General features: G+C 58.3%; 9 protein-coding genes across 9 annotated transcripts; 6 read left to right on the top strand and 3 right to left on the bottom strand.

Moving 5' to 3' along the window:
• Positions 1-97: 97 nt before the first annotated feature.
• Positions 98-1,406, bottom strand: SDRG_14386 (hypothetical protein). Its single transcript, XM_008620510.1, has 7 exons — positions 1,088-1,406; positions 738-1,036; positions 633-695; positions 558-584; positions 406-513; positions 318-355; positions 98-276 (listed from the first exon to the last, which is right to left on the bottom strand). Exons 1-7 carry the CDS (start codon positions 1,398-1,400, stop codon positions 141-143), a joined length of 984 nt encoding a protein of 327 aa, XP_008618732.1. The 5' UTR covers positions 1,401-1,406; the 3' UTR covers positions 98-140.
• Positions 1,407-2,331: 925 nt separating this feature from the next.
• On the top strand, positions 2,332-3,142 carry SDRG_14387 (hypothetical protein). The gene is made up of 2 exons (XM_008620511.1): positions 2,332-2,779; positions 2,832-3,142. Exons 1-2 carry the CDS (start codon positions 2,633-2,635, stop codon positions 2,943-2,945), a joined length of 261 nt encoding a protein of 86 aa, XP_008618733.1. The 5' UTR covers positions 2,332-2,632; the 3' UTR covers positions 2,946-3,142.
• On the bottom strand, positions 2,968-4,043 carry SDRG_14388 (hypothetical protein). The gene is made up of 2 exons (XM_008620512.1): positions 3,861-4,043; positions 2,968-3,814 (listed from the first exon to the last, which is right to left on the bottom strand). Exon 2 carries the CDS (start codon positions 3,730-3,732, stop codon positions 3,127-3,129), a length of 606 nt encoding a protein of 201 aa, XP_008618734.1. The 5' UTR covers positions 3,733-3,814; positions 3,861-4,043; the 3' UTR covers positions 2,968-3,126.
• SDRG_14389 (hypothetical protein) lies at positions 3,958-5,259 on the top strand. The gene is made up of 3 exons (XM_008620513.1): positions 3,958-4,745; positions 4,804-4,943; positions 4,990-5,259. Exons 1-3 carry the CDS (start codon positions 4,385-4,387, stop codon positions 5,149-5,151), a joined length of 663 nt encoding a protein of 220 aa, XP_008618735.1. The 5' UTR covers positions 3,958-4,384; the 3' UTR covers positions 5,152-5,259.
• Positions 5,260-5,311: 52 nt separating this feature from the next.
• On the top strand, positions 5,312-8,024 carry SDRG_14390 (hypothetical protein; the record flags this gene model as incomplete). Its single annotated transcript, XM_008620514.1, has 8 exons — positions 5,312-5,591; positions 5,652-5,803; positions 5,846-6,246; positions 6,294-6,462; positions 6,513-6,590; positions 6,638-6,917; positions 6,960-7,449; positions 7,493-8,024. The coding sequence occupies 8 exons, from the start codon at positions 5,312-5,314 to the stop codon at positions 7,962-7,964; spliced, it is 2,322 nt and encodes a 773-aa protein (XP_008618736.1). The 3' UTR covers positions 7,965-8,024.
• A 106-nt stretch (positions 8,025-8,130) lies between these two features.
• SDRG_14391 (hypothetical protein) lies at positions 8,131-11,130 on the top strand. The gene is made up of 9 exons (XM_008620515.1): positions 8,131-8,452; positions 8,500-8,651; positions 8,693-9,090; positions 9,137-9,344; positions 9,398-9,502; positions 9,549-9,637; positions 9,686-9,876; positions 9,926-10,415; positions 10,465-11,130. Exons 1-9 carry the CDS (start codon positions 8,146-8,148, stop codon positions 11,039-11,041), a joined length of 2,517 nt encoding a protein of 838 aa, XP_008618737.1. The 5' UTR covers positions 8,131-8,145; the 3' UTR covers positions 11,042-11,130.
• Positions 11,131-11,169: 39 nt separating this feature from the next.
• On the top strand, positions 11,170-12,339 carry SDRG_14392 (hypothetical protein). Its single transcript, XM_008620516.1, has one exon. It carries the CDS (start codon positions 11,236-11,238, stop codon positions 12,283-12,285), a length of 1,050 nt encoding a protein of 349 aa, XP_008618738.1. The 5' UTR covers positions 11,170-11,235; the 3' UTR covers positions 12,286-12,339.
• SDRG_14393 (peptidyl-prolyl cis-trans isomerase-like 1) lies at positions 12,333-13,102 on the bottom strand (the record flags this gene model as incomplete). Its single annotated transcript, XM_008620517.1, has 7 exons — positions 12,333-12,378; positions 12,427-12,511; positions 12,565-12,634; positions 12,685-12,748; positions 12,800-12,861; positions 12,904-13,017; positions 13,070-13,102. 7 exons carry the CDS (start codon positions 13,100-13,102, stop codon positions 12,333-12,335), a joined length of 474 nt encoding a protein of 157 aa, XP_008618739.1.
• Positions 13,103-13,596: 494 nt separating this feature from the next.
• SDRG_14394 (hypothetical protein) lies at positions 13,597-14,388 on the top strand. Its single transcript, XM_008620518.1, has one exon. It carries the CDS (start codon positions 13,632-13,634, stop codon positions 14,223-14,225), a length of 594 nt encoding a protein of 197 aa, XP_008618740.1. The 5' UTR covers positions 13,597-13,631; the 3' UTR covers positions 14,226-14,388.
• The last annotated feature ends 204 nt before the right edge of the window (positions 14,389-14,592 follow it).

Consider the following 14,592-nt stretch of genomic DNA (forward strand, 5'->3'; position numbering starts at 1 on the left):
GCGCCGCTGTGTCCACACTATCTTGGGAAGGGGCGTTTCGGTCAAGCCTCGTCTAGGCGCCGAGCCAATCACCACCGCAATCAATGAGACAGCAACGTTCTCCAGTCCACACATGTCGATGAGTCATATCATTTCGTAGCTTAGTTGCGCCACGAGATCCCGTTGAGGTCCTCGACGACGTACTTGAACTCGCGGAGATTCGGGATGGAAAAGTCGCAATCGTAGTGCGAGTCGCGCGTCTTGGTCGCGAGAAAGCACGTGTACGACCCTGCCGCTCTACGCTCTTCATTAGCTTTGACGTGTAGTATGCTTCGTACTTGGCCGAGGCAATCGCCTTCTCGGCGCTCGTGAGCACCTGACGCGACACATGAGTCCGAGTTTGCAACGGCAAAGTCGACGACGTACGACGATGTCCTTGGGCTCTAGATCCAGTTCCTTGCAGAGCGTTTGAATGCCATCGGGACGGGGCATGGCGACGGCCGCCTCAAACCCCATGACAGCATCGAGCTCAAACTAGACGTTCTTGAGTTTCATCTTGTTGTTGTGCACCGGGGTACCTCGTCGATGAATTGTTGGAACTCATCCTAACCAATGGGCTTAGCTTCCAAAGGCGAGGGCAAAAGAGCTCGAACCTGACGGTGCTCGGCCAGCGGCGGGATCACGCAGAGCGCGAGACCACGCAGATTGACATACGACTAGACAATGCGTGAGCGCAAAATTCAAAACGCGCGGCGTACGAGAAAGGCGTTGGCGCCTTCGTTGACCTTGCGCGTGGGCAAGACCGAGGCAGGAGACGCTTCTGCAATGTCCTCTGCGACCGGCGCCACGGTATTTTCTTGCTTGATCGCGTTGAGCTTGGCACGCTGCTTGAGCGCGTTCATCTTTTCGAGGTACTTGGCGCGCGGCCCGTCGGCCGAGTCTTCAGTCGCCAAAACGTCGACAACGGGCTTGGCCCTGCGCTGCAGTTGCTCCTCAATCGACGTCGTCTCCTCGCCGGCGCCCGGCTTGTCATCGCTGCCCAAGACACGGTCCCGCACTAACAAGCGTAGACTGTTGAAGTGACAAGTGAAAGGATGTAGCAATGTACTAAAGTGCGGCAAGCCCGCGAGCGTTTGCTGGACGCGGCGGCCATGCTCCGTGTCGGCCTTGGTCATGTTCTGCAGGAGGCTGCGCATGTTCTGGAACATCGTGGGCTGGTGCAGCGGCGCCGCGCCGTCGCCGAGAGGAGCGTCCGTGGTCGTCGGCGTCACCTCGGCAGGTGCTGCCACGTGCACTGTCGACGAGCAGAGAACTTCGTAGTCGACGAGGACGCCGCGAAGGCGCTGGTTCGACACTGCGCGCTGCAGAAACTTCTTCGTCGAGGACATCCGTGAGATTGCACTGTCATGCCATTGGCGCATCACGCTGCATTGCACGCAGGCCATTGGTGGATTGCGCTTGAAATGCACGAATATCATCCAATCCAATAGCTTATTGAAGTCGGCGAGCCTCAAGCAGGATCACGATGGTCAACCAAAATGCCTATCGTGGGCAATGCCGCTAACGCCCGTCAGTAGGAAACGCTCCTTTGTCGTGCTTGCATCGCATCCGTGGCCTCAACTAGCGAGCACGTCTCGATGTCCTAAAGGTCGTACGCATGATAGAGGCCACCCAAGTCTTGATCCAGTGCTCCTGTGTGGTCGACACTTGTGGCGTTGCGACAAGAGAACCTGGGGCGACCTACAAGAGCAGTCCGTTCTCCAGCGCACGCATCAAGTCCGCCATGGCAACGGTGCTGTGCGCATCCGCCTCGAGAAGCGTTACGACGTCCGCGACGTACTTGTCCGCGGCAGCCTCGCGCAGCATGCGCTGCAGGAGTTTCTCGACGTCGTCCGTGCCGAGTAATCCGCTGTGATGTACATGTACGTCAGCGCTTCGGAAGGCTTTAAAAACTTGAGCACTCTCACTGAACCAAAAGCGATCCATGGGAACCGTGCCAGCGACTCGACAGCCCCGACTCCATGGTGTGGCTGGTTGATGAGGCCAAACGCAGTCATTTTTGCACCAAATCCAGCGCTTCGAGCCCCTTGGTGAAATTCGAGGCAGCCACCCGAGTTCAGTGACCCGAGTTTGCTGTTGGCCGATCTACGAGCGATGCTGCTGCGTCAACACTCCATCGTGGTTCGCCGTGATATCACCCCATGGATGCACCTGGAGCCGACACTGGAGCGGACTGGCATACGAAACAGCCTTCGCGCGACGTAACTGAGCGACCACCGACAGTGCTGAGCGGACTTCAACCTCGTACGGTGGTGTCTCTGCTTGCCGCTCTCTTGTTGCTCACGGAGGCGCGTAATGCTAGTGTGCTATGGCGACAACCTCTCTGTGCGTAGAGGCCGCTCGCTCTCCGCACGCCACGGCCGCGCCACACGCTTCCTCGCGTGTCTCTCCGTCCATCTCCGCCGCTACTTCCTGCGCTTCCTGCATGCGACGATCAAGCGCAGCGCCCAAGGACCGCACAAGGACCATGATGCGACTGCCGCCAAGCTCGTCATCCTGCATTGCGCCTTGTGATTGGCTAGAACGTACCGGCCGGTGATTGGCCAGACCTGGAATAGGTCATTCGACGACTCGACCGCAGACTGCCTTCGACATGAGCACCATCCGCAACCGGTTCAACCAGGAGCAGACGCCGACGACCGAGGTCTCGCTCGGGCCCGCGGTCTACGACGGCGAGCGCTACGGCAAGATGTCGGAGCGCCTCAAGCGCCGCAAGGTGCTCCTGCAGACCAACGACCGCGTACGGCGCATGTCCTTGCTCGCCACATGGCATCTCACGGCCTCTTTTGTAGAACCCGCGCCTCTTGGGCTTTGCCATTGGCTTCCTCATCATCTGCGCGACCATGTTCTACATCCAGTACTCGATCGCGTCGCGGAAGAGCGGCAAGCCGGCGCCGACCTCGTAGTTGACGCCATTGGCATAGATAATTGTGGTTCATCCACGCAAGATTGCATTGCGTGAAGCTTGTTGATAGGGTTAAACGTCACTTTAGTACGACGAGGACATGCAGCTTCTAGGACGAACGCGCTCGACCGTCGTGTTCGTGAATACAGCTATGGTACAAGGGCAAGCGAGAACGCGCTAACTTAGTCGATTGGCAACTGCTGTGTCGAATTGCGGTCGCTCTCGGTGGGCGACGTGGCGCCAGACGACGGCGGTACTTGTGGCGACGTCGCGCTCGGCTTGGTCTCAGGGCTCTTCTTTGGGCGCCGGCGCATGCTCGAGATGGATCGGGACGCGGACGAGACGACGCGCTCGAGCGCGAGACGCAGGTACGTCTTTGGCAGCAGGCTCAGCTCGTGTGCCAGTGTGTTGACCATGAGCGGGTTGTTCACAATCATCGAGTACGTCGATACCCGCGGCTTCTCTTCCCGCGGTGGTGGCACATCCTCGTCCATGGGCGACGCCGACCCCGAGGACAAACCTTCATGGTCCTTCGCACTGGCAGGGCCAGAGACCGTCGTAGGCTGCAAGAAGACGTTGTTGTTGAGAAAGTTGCCTTCCGAGTTGCGCCCACGGCCCTTCCTGAAGTACGACTCGCCCGTTGACGGCAACACGGGCACAGACCCTCTTCGCATTTCGGGCTTGGCCGTCGCCTTGCTGGCGGGCGCCAGCAGGTCGCGGGTCGAGATCGGGTCCACGAGCTCTTCAACGGACGGGCGCGGGGCGTTGCGGCGAAGGAGGATCGGCATGGCGGCGGCGAGGACGAGGTTGCTGGACGAAGCTCGCGGCCAAAATTCGGGACTGAACTCTTCCGATTACCCAACCCGCGAGCTAAATATTTGTCGCATTTTAATGTTGTCCGGTTCGTTGTGCTTACAAAAGACAAGTAATAAAATAACCGATGATCGTGAGTAATTGGCGAGCGCCTGGACGTGCCACGTTACCATGTGGCAGGCCACTGGGATTTCGCAATTTAATTTGCTACAAAGATCCAGTGGTTTTGCAGCAGTCGTGGCGCACCGCGGTTGCAAGAGGCGCGGGAGCCACCGACGCTACCACCAAGAAGGACGACGCCAACGAGCGCGCGCAGCATGCGTAGAGCCGCGCAGGTCCTTCCGTCTCTCTCGCCTCCTATAGTCTGTAGTATAATAAAACCGGAGATTCGATTTACGAGGACATGGCCCGCCTCACGTGGCGTAGGACACGACGGAAGATCGCCGCCGCGTCTGTGTTCCCAGGAAAGGCAATGATCCTTCGCGCTTTGCACACGTCAACCAGGAGACGAGATACGCGACCTTGCGCCTACAACTCTGTGCTTCGGCCGACTCCATCGCGCTTGGACGCGCATAAAACACCCAATCGAGTGGCAAGATCTCGGGCAAGTGTCATCCCCCACAATTGATGATGCAAATCCAGTCGCCATTTCTCGCCCGCTGGGTGGCTGTCTCCTGGTCAGTTGCCAGACTGGTAGGAATGCGGGGCGGAGAGCCCAAATGGCACCAGACCGCGCTCTCGGAGCTCAAGGACGGACTTCTGGTTTGGTCATCGTGCTACTACGGCAACTCAGACTGCGTTTTTCGACTCCAGGCTGCCTTTGCCGGAATCCGGAGAGGAGGGTTGCGTGGTTTTAGACATACACGAATCAAGTGGTATGGATTGGTTGGGGCGCGTCGTTTCATTGGTCGGTTTGGTTGGAGTCCTAAAGTCCAATTTGCCGAGATGTCCAAGCCGTCGTTCGCTGCGCCAGTGCCCCAGAGCGCCCGTACGCCCGCCGCCGCCATGGCTCACCGCGTCGATCTGACCATAGCTCTGTGCACTAGTGCTCTCGAAGCTCCAGGCGTTCCTGCCCCAAATGGAGAAGCAGAACGAGATCCTCGCCAAGGATCTCGCGACGGGCCAAGCGACCAAATACAACATTGAAGTCGCCGAGGAAGACCCGGAGAAGCAAGTCATCGAGATGGTATGAACGTGATGCTATTGGAGCATGGATCTCATTGCGCTCGTAGAACTTTGCCTTGAGCATTCTCAACGAAGATTCGGACAGCGACGATAGCAGCGACGACGACGAACGCGAGATCCAGCTCAAGCCGTCGGCCGCTGCGCCGCGTGACATTCGTATCACAGCACCGACGAGCAAGCCGTCGCCGCTCATCCAAGAACTAAGTTAATTGACCACTACCACTCCTGTATACATACATCGGAGGAAACATCCTCATGAGAATGCACCTGTGCCAGTTCGCATGGCATCCCAGGGCTGGTGTGTGCCACTAGCTCTGTGTTTGTGTGGCCACCGTCCAGCACGTAACTGCAACTGGGTCCGAGATTGGCATGGGCGACCCCACCTTTCGAGTGGCAGCCAACTTTGCCGCGCTCTTTGCTCAAAAGAGCGAAAATGACCAAGATATCGTGGCACAGCAGGTGAAGGAGCTCGATGAAGCCGGGCTCTTCCGGCTCGTGACGGCCAACGACGTGCCGGGCACGCTTGCACACCTCGCGACGGCCGAGACGGACCTCGCCAAGCGCGACATTGTGGGCGCGACCCCGCTCCTGATTGCGTTTCTGTATCAGCACTTTGGCCTTGGTCAAGCCATCATCGAGGCGTTCCCAGGTACACGCAAGCTCCTTCGCCTCTATTCATTCTCACCCTCGACAACTCGATGCGATGCAGTCGAGAAGGGCTATCCATACGCGCTCATGACGTACGAAGACCGAGGTAGCGCCGTGTCGCCGTACCGCGGAGAGAACGCGCTGCACATTGCGATCGTCCACCGCAACATAGACATTGTCGATTGGCTAGTGCAACGTGTGCCCGACCTCTTGGTAGACGGCGTAGAAATCATTGCGCTTAGTTTCGCGGGCTAGGACGCCGAGACGACCGGCTCCTTCTTCGCACCGGGCATGCCGTGCTACCTCGGCGGAACACCACTGCTCTTTGCCTTGGCGAGTCACTTGCTTCCGGCCGCGACCATCATCTTGGCGGCTGCCAAGAAGGCGCCTGCTGGGTCGCCAGCCGCCAAGACCTCCATCATGATGAGTGACGGCTTTGGCAACAACGCACTGCACCTCGCTGTCGTCCACGACCTGCCGGACGTCTATGACTTTGCCATCAAGCACGCCATGGCGCTCTACCCGTACGCGTGTCCCGTCCGGTTCGAGCCAACGAGCGCGGCGCCGTACGACCTTCCAGCGTTTCTGAAGCAGCTCTACGGCAAGGACAAAACCGCGTTCAGCCAATTCCTGAGCCGACCGAATGGCGATTTTCTGTGCGGCCACGTCCTTTGACGCCGCCTCTCAGTCGCGAATGACGTAGGAGCCCGCTGACGATGGCCGCCGCCATGGGCAAAAGCACCATGTTCCAGCATATTCTGAGCGCCCAGACCACGACGGCGTGGATGTATGGTCCCGTGACCGCGAAAATGATTCCGCTCCGCGAACTCGAAGAGCCGTACGACGCCGATCCCAAGCACGCCCCCGCGACGGTACGTGTCGACATGGCAAACGTTGAGAGCCAAGATTGTGCTGGTGCTAGCGCCTCTGCAAGACTGCCATTGAGTGCCTCTGCTCGTACCGACGGCTCTCGTGCTGCATCCCCATTGCAGCCACCAGCGTAGGCACGGGCTCTCTCTTCGTGTCGCCAAGCTTGTGTGACGCTAGGACACCCTGGAGGCGCGGCTCAACCTCCTCAGCACCTTTGAGGTCAAGACGCTCATCGATAAAAAGTGGGCCTTTGTCGGCGGCGCTTTGTTTCATCGCGCGTGCGTTCGCCACGTTCTGTACACACTCGTGCTCACCGCGTCGACGCTGGCGACAGACCATTATCGCCACCACCCGTTCAGCGTGCGGCGCGGCGGCTTCTCGCTGCTCGCCGATCTCTACATCCTCGTCGAGACATATGCCAAGGTTGCGCGCGAAGTCCGCGAGATCCGAGAGCACGGTCCATCGCCATCTCCATCACAAAGTCTCAAGAAGCGCGTAGGCGTCCGTGACTACTGGCACGACACGGGTGCGGCCTTGGTCGACAATGTACTCAAGCTCAGCCAAGTGGTCATGGTCACCGGCGCGGTGATCGCCCGTCTTCAGCGCCAGTTTGAGTGGGAAGACTGCTTCGTGGCTGGCGCGCTCCTTGGCGCGTACATGCACATGCTCTTCTTCCTCTACGGGTTTCGGCGAACGGGTGCCTTCATTGTCATGCTGCACCGTATGCTCTTCTCGGACGCCGTCCGCTTCACGCTTGTCTACGTCTCGATTCTCCTCGGTTTTGGCACGAGCTTATATGTGATCGTCGATGCACGCGATGGGCCCGGCCCACTCGGCGATCGGCTAAAGTCGCTCATCCTCGCGGCCTTCGCAGCGACGTTTTCGTTTGACGAGTACCGGCTCAGCCGCATGCCGATCCCCGCGCAGCTCTTCATCTTTGCGTACATGGTGCTGGTCGTGATCGTGCTCATCAACCTCTTGATTGCCATGTCATTCTCTGAATGAAGCGAGTGCATCTGACGGAATTCGTAGGATGGGCAACACGTACGACAGCATCATCGATGGCGCCGAGCAGCGCTGGTACGCCGAGCGTGTCAACATCATGAGCAGTCTTGCGACGGGAGTTACTCGCGACGCCGTCGCGCGAAGCCGGCTCAAGTATGCCGTCGAGCTCGGCCATGGGCCCGCCAAGGAGCGATACCTGCAAGTGGAGCTCGTTGATGTTGAGAAATGGCGGACGCCTCCGCTTGAGCCACCCGACGAGCCGCTGCTGCCACCGAAACCAGTTCTGATTTCTGTTGCAACGCAAACGCAAGCGTGGCGTCCAGTCCGAATGGCCAATGCGACGACCAACACCCCTCGGCTACGACAAGCAACGCACCACAAAAAGGAGTCCACGCCGCGGCGTGCAGAGGTGACACCCGAGACGCTTGTGCCGCTGCAGCACGTTGTTCACGGCCCGCTGCGTCGACGTCTAGGCCAGCAAGAGCACGAGCGATCGTAGTGGCGATATACGATCGTGATAAATCTTTGGAATGATCAACACTGACGCCGTGTTGTCACGCTCAAGTTTGTCGGTTTCACGTCAAGCTTGTCGCTGACGCTGCCACGTCACGGATCCAGATATATCATATCTGAGTTTGGATCGCTAAATTCGGCGCCAGACCCGTTTTCCGTTTTGGGCCATGGACCGCGTCCTATCGCACGTGAGTGGTATGGACCGCGTGCTATCGCGCGTGAGTGGCGGTCGCGTCGGCAGCATCCACGTGACGTACGAGAACGACAACGACATTGTGGCGCGGCAGTTTGCCGAGAACCTCACAGGCGTCTTTCGCCTCGTACTCAGCAACGACCTTCCCGGCACGCTTCGGCACCTCAAGGACCGCCCGGAGGATCTCTATAAGCGCGACATTGTCGGTGCGACGCCGGTACTGCTCGCATACCTCACCAAGCGCTTTGAGCTGGGCCAAGCGATCATTGCCGAGTGCCCCGGTTCGAGATGCACATGATCCTTGATGTATGTTACAAGCATGCATTAGGCCTCAAGGACAACAAGCAGCAGTTGCTGACGTACGAAGACCGCGACGACAACATTTCGCCGTACCGCGGAGAAAACGTGCTGCACATTGCTATCGTCCACCGCAACGTCGAGGCCATCCAGTGGCTCGTCGATCGAATCCCGGACCTTCTTGTATCTAGCGTTAGAGCTACGCCAGTTCTAACATGGCCTAGGACGCCGAAACGACCGGGTCGTTCTTCGCGCCGGGGATGCTCTGCTACTTGGGCGGGACGCCGTTCCTCTTTGCAATGGCTTCCAAGCTCGTGGACGGCGCCAAAGTCATTTTAGCAGCGGCCAAGAAGGCGCCTGCTGGGTCGCCGGCCGCCAAGACCTCCATTTCAATGACTGACCGGTTTGGCAACAACGCGCTGCACCTCGCGGTCGTCCACGACCTTCCAGACGTCTACGACTTTGCGATCAAGTACGCCATGTTGGCGTACCCGTACGCGTGTCCACCGGGCTTTACGGTCGACGCCAGCACCTACGACCTCCCGAGCTTCCTCAAGCAGCTCCAGCCCGTGGACAAGACGTCGTTCAATCGGTTTTTGCGCCAGTACAACGATGATTATCTGTAAATCACCGCTACAAAGAGTCAAGGCGGGTCATTTGGTGCGTAGAACACCCCTGACGCTCGCTGCGGCCATGGGCAAGACGACCATGTTCCAACACCAAATGATGCAGCAGACGACGACCGCGTGGGTCTACGGCCCCGTCACCGCCAAGATGATCCCGCTGCGCGACTTTGAGGAGCGATACTACATCAAAACAAAGACACCGAGCGGGCCCAAGAACGGCGCCGCAGTGCTACCTGCCGGCGCGTCCGAGGTGCCCCACTTGGTCGATACCTGGATATAGGATATATCCATGCGTGTGGATAGCTGCTCGCCGATTTGGATACAACGAGCGGTCGAACTGCCGTCGAGTGCCTCTGCTCGTACTACATGCTCTCCAAGTGCATTCCCAAGACAGCCACAGCCCAAGAAGTTCAACAAACCATTTCGTCGAGTGCGTTGACGAGCACACGCGTAGGCAACGATGCGCGGTCGCCTCGAGCTCATCAGTACCTACGAAGTCAAGACGCTCCTTGATAAGAAATGGAAGTTTGTCGGTCTCGCCAAGTACGACAGCACGATCGATGAGATCGGTTGTTGACAATTTCGCCGCAGGTTTCGCCGGGCTTTACTGCGCCACATCCTCTTTACGACGATCTTTACGGGCTCGACGCTCTTCTCGAGCCACTACCGCGACGGCTCGACGACGCTCGACGACGCGTGGGTCCTCGTGCTCTTCGAGTGTTACGTCATCTTGGAGATCGCGACGCACTTGGTTCGCGAGCTCCGTGAAATGTGGCACCACGGTACTGTACTCTCTTCGACTCTTGTCTTGGCTGAGGCGTATTCGTACAGGCTGGCGGTCGTACACGGAGGACTCGGGCGCCGCCATGGTCGACAACGTCCTCAAAGGCGCCCTCGTGCTCTTGATTGTGGCCGCCGGTATCTCCCGCGCGGCTGGCAACTTCGTCACCGAAGACGGCTTTGTCGCCAGCGCGATCCTGTGCTCGTATCTCTACATGTTTTTCTTCCTGTACGGGTTCCGCACCACGGGGCCGTTCGTCGTGATGCTCCGGCGCATGCTCTTGACGGACGTCGTCCGCTTCGTGCTCGTGTTTGCGTCGATTCTCATGGGCTTCGCTTCCGCCTTGTACGTGGTCGTCGACGCCCGGGGAGGCGCCAACATCTTTCTCAACCGCATCAAATCACTCCTCCTCGCGGCCTTTGCAGCGACGTTTTCGTTTGACGAGTACCGGCTCAGCCGCATGCCGATCCCCGCGCAGCTCTTCATCTTTGTCTACATGGTGCTGGTCGTGATCGTGCTCATCAACCTCTTGATTGCCATGTACTTCCGCCGCCTTCGTACTCTCGAGGGACTCATGATCGTCCTCTAGGATGGGCTATTCCTACGACAGCATCATCGACTTTGCCGAGCAGCGGTGGTACGCCGAGCGCGCCAACATCATGGGCAGCATGGCGAACGGTCAGTCGGTCACGGAGCGCTCGGCCGATCGGCTCAAGTACGCCGTGAGCCTCGATGTGGGCGGAGAGACCGAGCGCTTCATCCAAGTCGAGTTTCTCGACATGAAAGCGTGGCGGGGCAACTCGGAGAAGCAGCAGGACGCCAAGGACGAAGAGAAAGATGGCATTCGCAACGACGACGTGACCGAGATCAGCGCGCCGTTCGAGGCCAAGAACCCGTCGACACCGCGTCGCCTTCAGGGACCGCCAGCGCTTTTAGAGGTCGATGAAGACCGAGAGCAAGACAAGAAGGACGAAGACGACGCGATCGAGAGCGGGACGATTGCAGGCCTCGAAGCAACTCTGGCGCGGCTCTCGCACGGCCTCATCAAGCATTTCAGCGACGAAGCCAGCCTGGGCGACGAAGATCCCGTGAGCCGTGAAGCGCTCGTGCTCGGCCACGTCGCCAAGATCAAGGAGCTCCTCGGCGCCGTCCACACCTTCGAATAGCCTGGTGTCACTTTGTGGTATTGTGTATACAACTTGTCGTTGAATCTTTATACACAATTACGTTTTTGCACCAAGGATCTATCCAATACACGATCCAATTTGGATAAATCCATTCGTTTGGCTCTAAGTCGGAACTCGTGGATCGCACGAAACAGCTCGGTGACAGTTGCCAAGCGAACGGTTCAACGGCGACGATGGAGAAGATGGAGCTCGTGACGACGGCGGACGGCGTGACGTGGCAGGACCGCGAGATCCGCTTTGATATTTCGTCGTCCGCGACGGAGCTGCGGAAAGGCGAGGTCGCGATCGACTCGATCAACTCGGTCGAGGACACCAAGGGCAACAACGGCGACCGCGGGTCGCTCGAGATCACCAACCTGCGCCTGCTGTGGGCTTCGCACCGCTCGGCGCGCACGAACCTCAGCATCGGCTACTCATGCATACAGTCGGTCAAGATCCGCACCGCCACTTCCAAGCTCCGCGGCTCGACGCAGGCTCTGTACATCATGACCAAGTACGCCAACTCGCGCTTTGAGTTCATCTTTACGTCGCTCGTGAAAGCGAGTCCGCGCCTCTTTACGACGGTCCAAGCCGTCTTTCGGTCGTACGAGACGACCAAATTGTACCGCGATCTCAAGCTCCGGGGCGCGATCATCGCCGACAAGGAGCTCCGGTTGCTGCCGCACGAGCAAGTGTACACCAAGGTCATTGGCGTCTGGAACCTCAGCTCGGACCAAGGCAACCTCGGCACGTTCTTCGTCACCAACATCCGCGTCGTGTGGCACGCCAACCTCGCGGAGAACTTCAACGTGAGCATGCCGTACATGCAGATCAAGTCGGCGCGCATCCGCAACTCCAAGTTTGGGCCCGCGCTCGTCATCGAGACGTCGGCCGGCTCGGGCGGCTACGTCCTCGGCTTCCGAGTCGACCCAGAAGAGAAGCTGCGGGAGCTCTTCAAGGAGATCAAGAGCCTCCACGCTGTCTTCTCGGTCAACCCGATCTACGGCGTCGACTATGCGATCGAAGACAAGCCGGCGTCGCTCGATTTGCTCAAGCAGCCGCGCAAGGTCGACGACGTCGAGATTGTGCAGGAAGAGTCGAGCTCCATTGACGCCTTTGCAGCCTACTACGCCGCCGCCAACAAGAACCAGGACCGCCCGCCTGTCTTCTGCAAGGACATTGGCCTCGCGGTCGAGAGCCTCCCGGAGGGCATCGCGCTCGGCGACCTCTGGTACGTCAACTGAAGACCGAGTGCGAATATAGCATGTTGGGTATAACTACAATGACCTGATTACGAACGCGGCGTGGCGCGGACGATGCGAATGTCGTCGCGGGGCCTACATGAGCACGCTATGTGAGATGCAGGTGCATGAGTCTCGTCGTACTTGTCGTTGGCGCCGGTCTGGACGAGGCCCATCCGCTTGATGACGCCCATGCCCTCCGAGATACGGCCAAAGACCGTGTGCTTACCTACAAGAGATAGCGTGCATGAGCTCTTCTTGGCGTCGGCAAGAAGGTAGCACCATCAAGCCACGGGGTTGGCGCGAGCGTGATGAAGAACTGGCTGCCGTTCGTGTTGGGACCAGCGTTCGCCTAACGACGACGTATATGCACTGGTGCTGGCAGCAAGGATGTACGAATACCATGGAGAGGACGCCAGCGCCAGTGTGCTTGAGGTCGCGCGAGATCTCGTCCTCGAACTTGCCACTACCGCAAGAAGAGCCATGACGTTGCATTGCTTGAGGCTAGGCGTCGTACCCGTAGATGGATTCACCACCGCGGCCCGTTCCGGTCGGATCGCCGCCTTGGATCATAAAGTCCTGCAAGGCGTAAGCATGGTGGTCCGAGCGCAAGCCGTGTACCTTGATGATGCGATGGAAGATCGTGTTGTCGTAGTAACCACGCCGGGCGAGCTCGGTGATGTTCTTGCACGTGCGCGGTGCATGCTGCGTGTACAGCTCCATGGTGAAGGTACCCTTCACATACAGACGTCAACCTCACAGCGCAAGCTTCCATCATGGCGAGTACCATGGTCGTCTCAAAGTCCACGTACGCGGCCATCGTGCTTCCTTGGTCGCTTGCTGGTGCAGGAATGGAATGTGGCCTTCGACGCCATTTTGGCCAATCATACACGGTGAAAGCGCTCTTTTTGGCCAATCAACTTGGTGTTTGATTTTTCTCTTGATTAAAATCGTATCAGTGTTTGTAAACCACAAGTCAATTTTTATAGTTATGCGCGGAAGTGGCACCATGTGGCTAAATGTGGCATATGCCATCATATTGTGCTTGGCCCATTGGACTTGATCCAGACATCAAACGCCGACGTGCCGTGGTGATTCATGATCTACAACTTGCCCTTTATCATATAGGCAAGTTTGGTCGACTTCATTTTTCAGCGAGATTTGGTCGATCGATAAGCTGCCTTCGGCGCTGTCAATCACCTAGTCGCGTAAGATTGGCTTAAAGTACGAAGAAAATGGCCAATCACATGTATTTGATTTTATAAAGTATTGCATAGTGATATCGAGTTGCAAATTTACTTTTAATTTATTATACTACCTCGCAGCTTCCCAAAAACCGACAGTCGCCGATGGAGACGAGTACGCGCCGCCACCGCTCCAGGTCCCGGTCCCAATCCGAGCCGCGATCCAGGTCCAGGTCGCGCAGCGCATCTGTTGGCCGCCGGCGCCGGTCCCGACGCAGCCGTAGCCGCAGTGGCAGCCGCAGCGACAGCCGTGAAAACCGCCATGGGAACGTGTCACCGTCGCCCGACCGGAGGCGGAAGAAGGAGAAGAAGGAGAAGAAGCGCAAGCACAAGAAGGAAAAGTCCAAGAAACGCCATCCCGACAGCGCGCCGTCGTCGCCTCGCATCCGTGACTCGGGCAACGTGTTTGACGCCTTTGCGCGCGCCGACGAGCCGGACGCACCGGCCGCCGCCGCAGTACCAGCACCGGCGTCGACGAAGCGTGATTTCTTCGCGCAGCTCAAGCACCAAGAGTCTGGCAAGGAGATGATTGGCACCGTTCATGCATCCGGACGCAAAGTAGAGAGTGCGACGTCGATCCTCGCGCCTGGCAACGACAACTGGGACTGCGTCAAGCCTGGGTGCAGCAACAGCAACATGAAGAAGGCACTTTCGTGCATGAAGTGTGGCGCCATGCGCCGCATCTCAGCGTGGCGGTAGGCCGATGAAGCGCAGTACAGTACACACAGAGGCGCGCTTCTGTGGGCATTGCCCAACCGTGTACTACTCGTCATGACCAAGAAGAATGGATGGCTAGATTGCCAGATCAATGAATGGGGTCACTTCTCTCAACCCACATATGCACATACATATCTCTTTCGTGTTGATCTTGGGCTTCTTGACAAGCTGTGAGGAACTTGCGTTGTGGGGAATGAGAATAGGGTAGTTCCGCCATCAATGTCGGTCCTCAACGGTCTAGATTGAGGTCCCGGTGCCTGGAATCTCTGTGATAAATGCTCAAGAATGCATCGGTGCATGCAACGTCTCGGCAGCAAATAGCATCACCTTGATAGCGCTGGTGTCGAGC

This window comes from Saprolegnia diclina (assembly GCF_000281045.1).
Source record: "Saprolegnia diclina VS20 unplaced genomic scaffold supercont1.71, whole genome shotgun sequence".
Classification (NCBI taxonomy): domain Eukaryota; phylum Oomycota; class Saprolegniomycetes; order Saprolegniales; family Saprolegniaceae; genus Saprolegnia; species Saprolegnia diclina.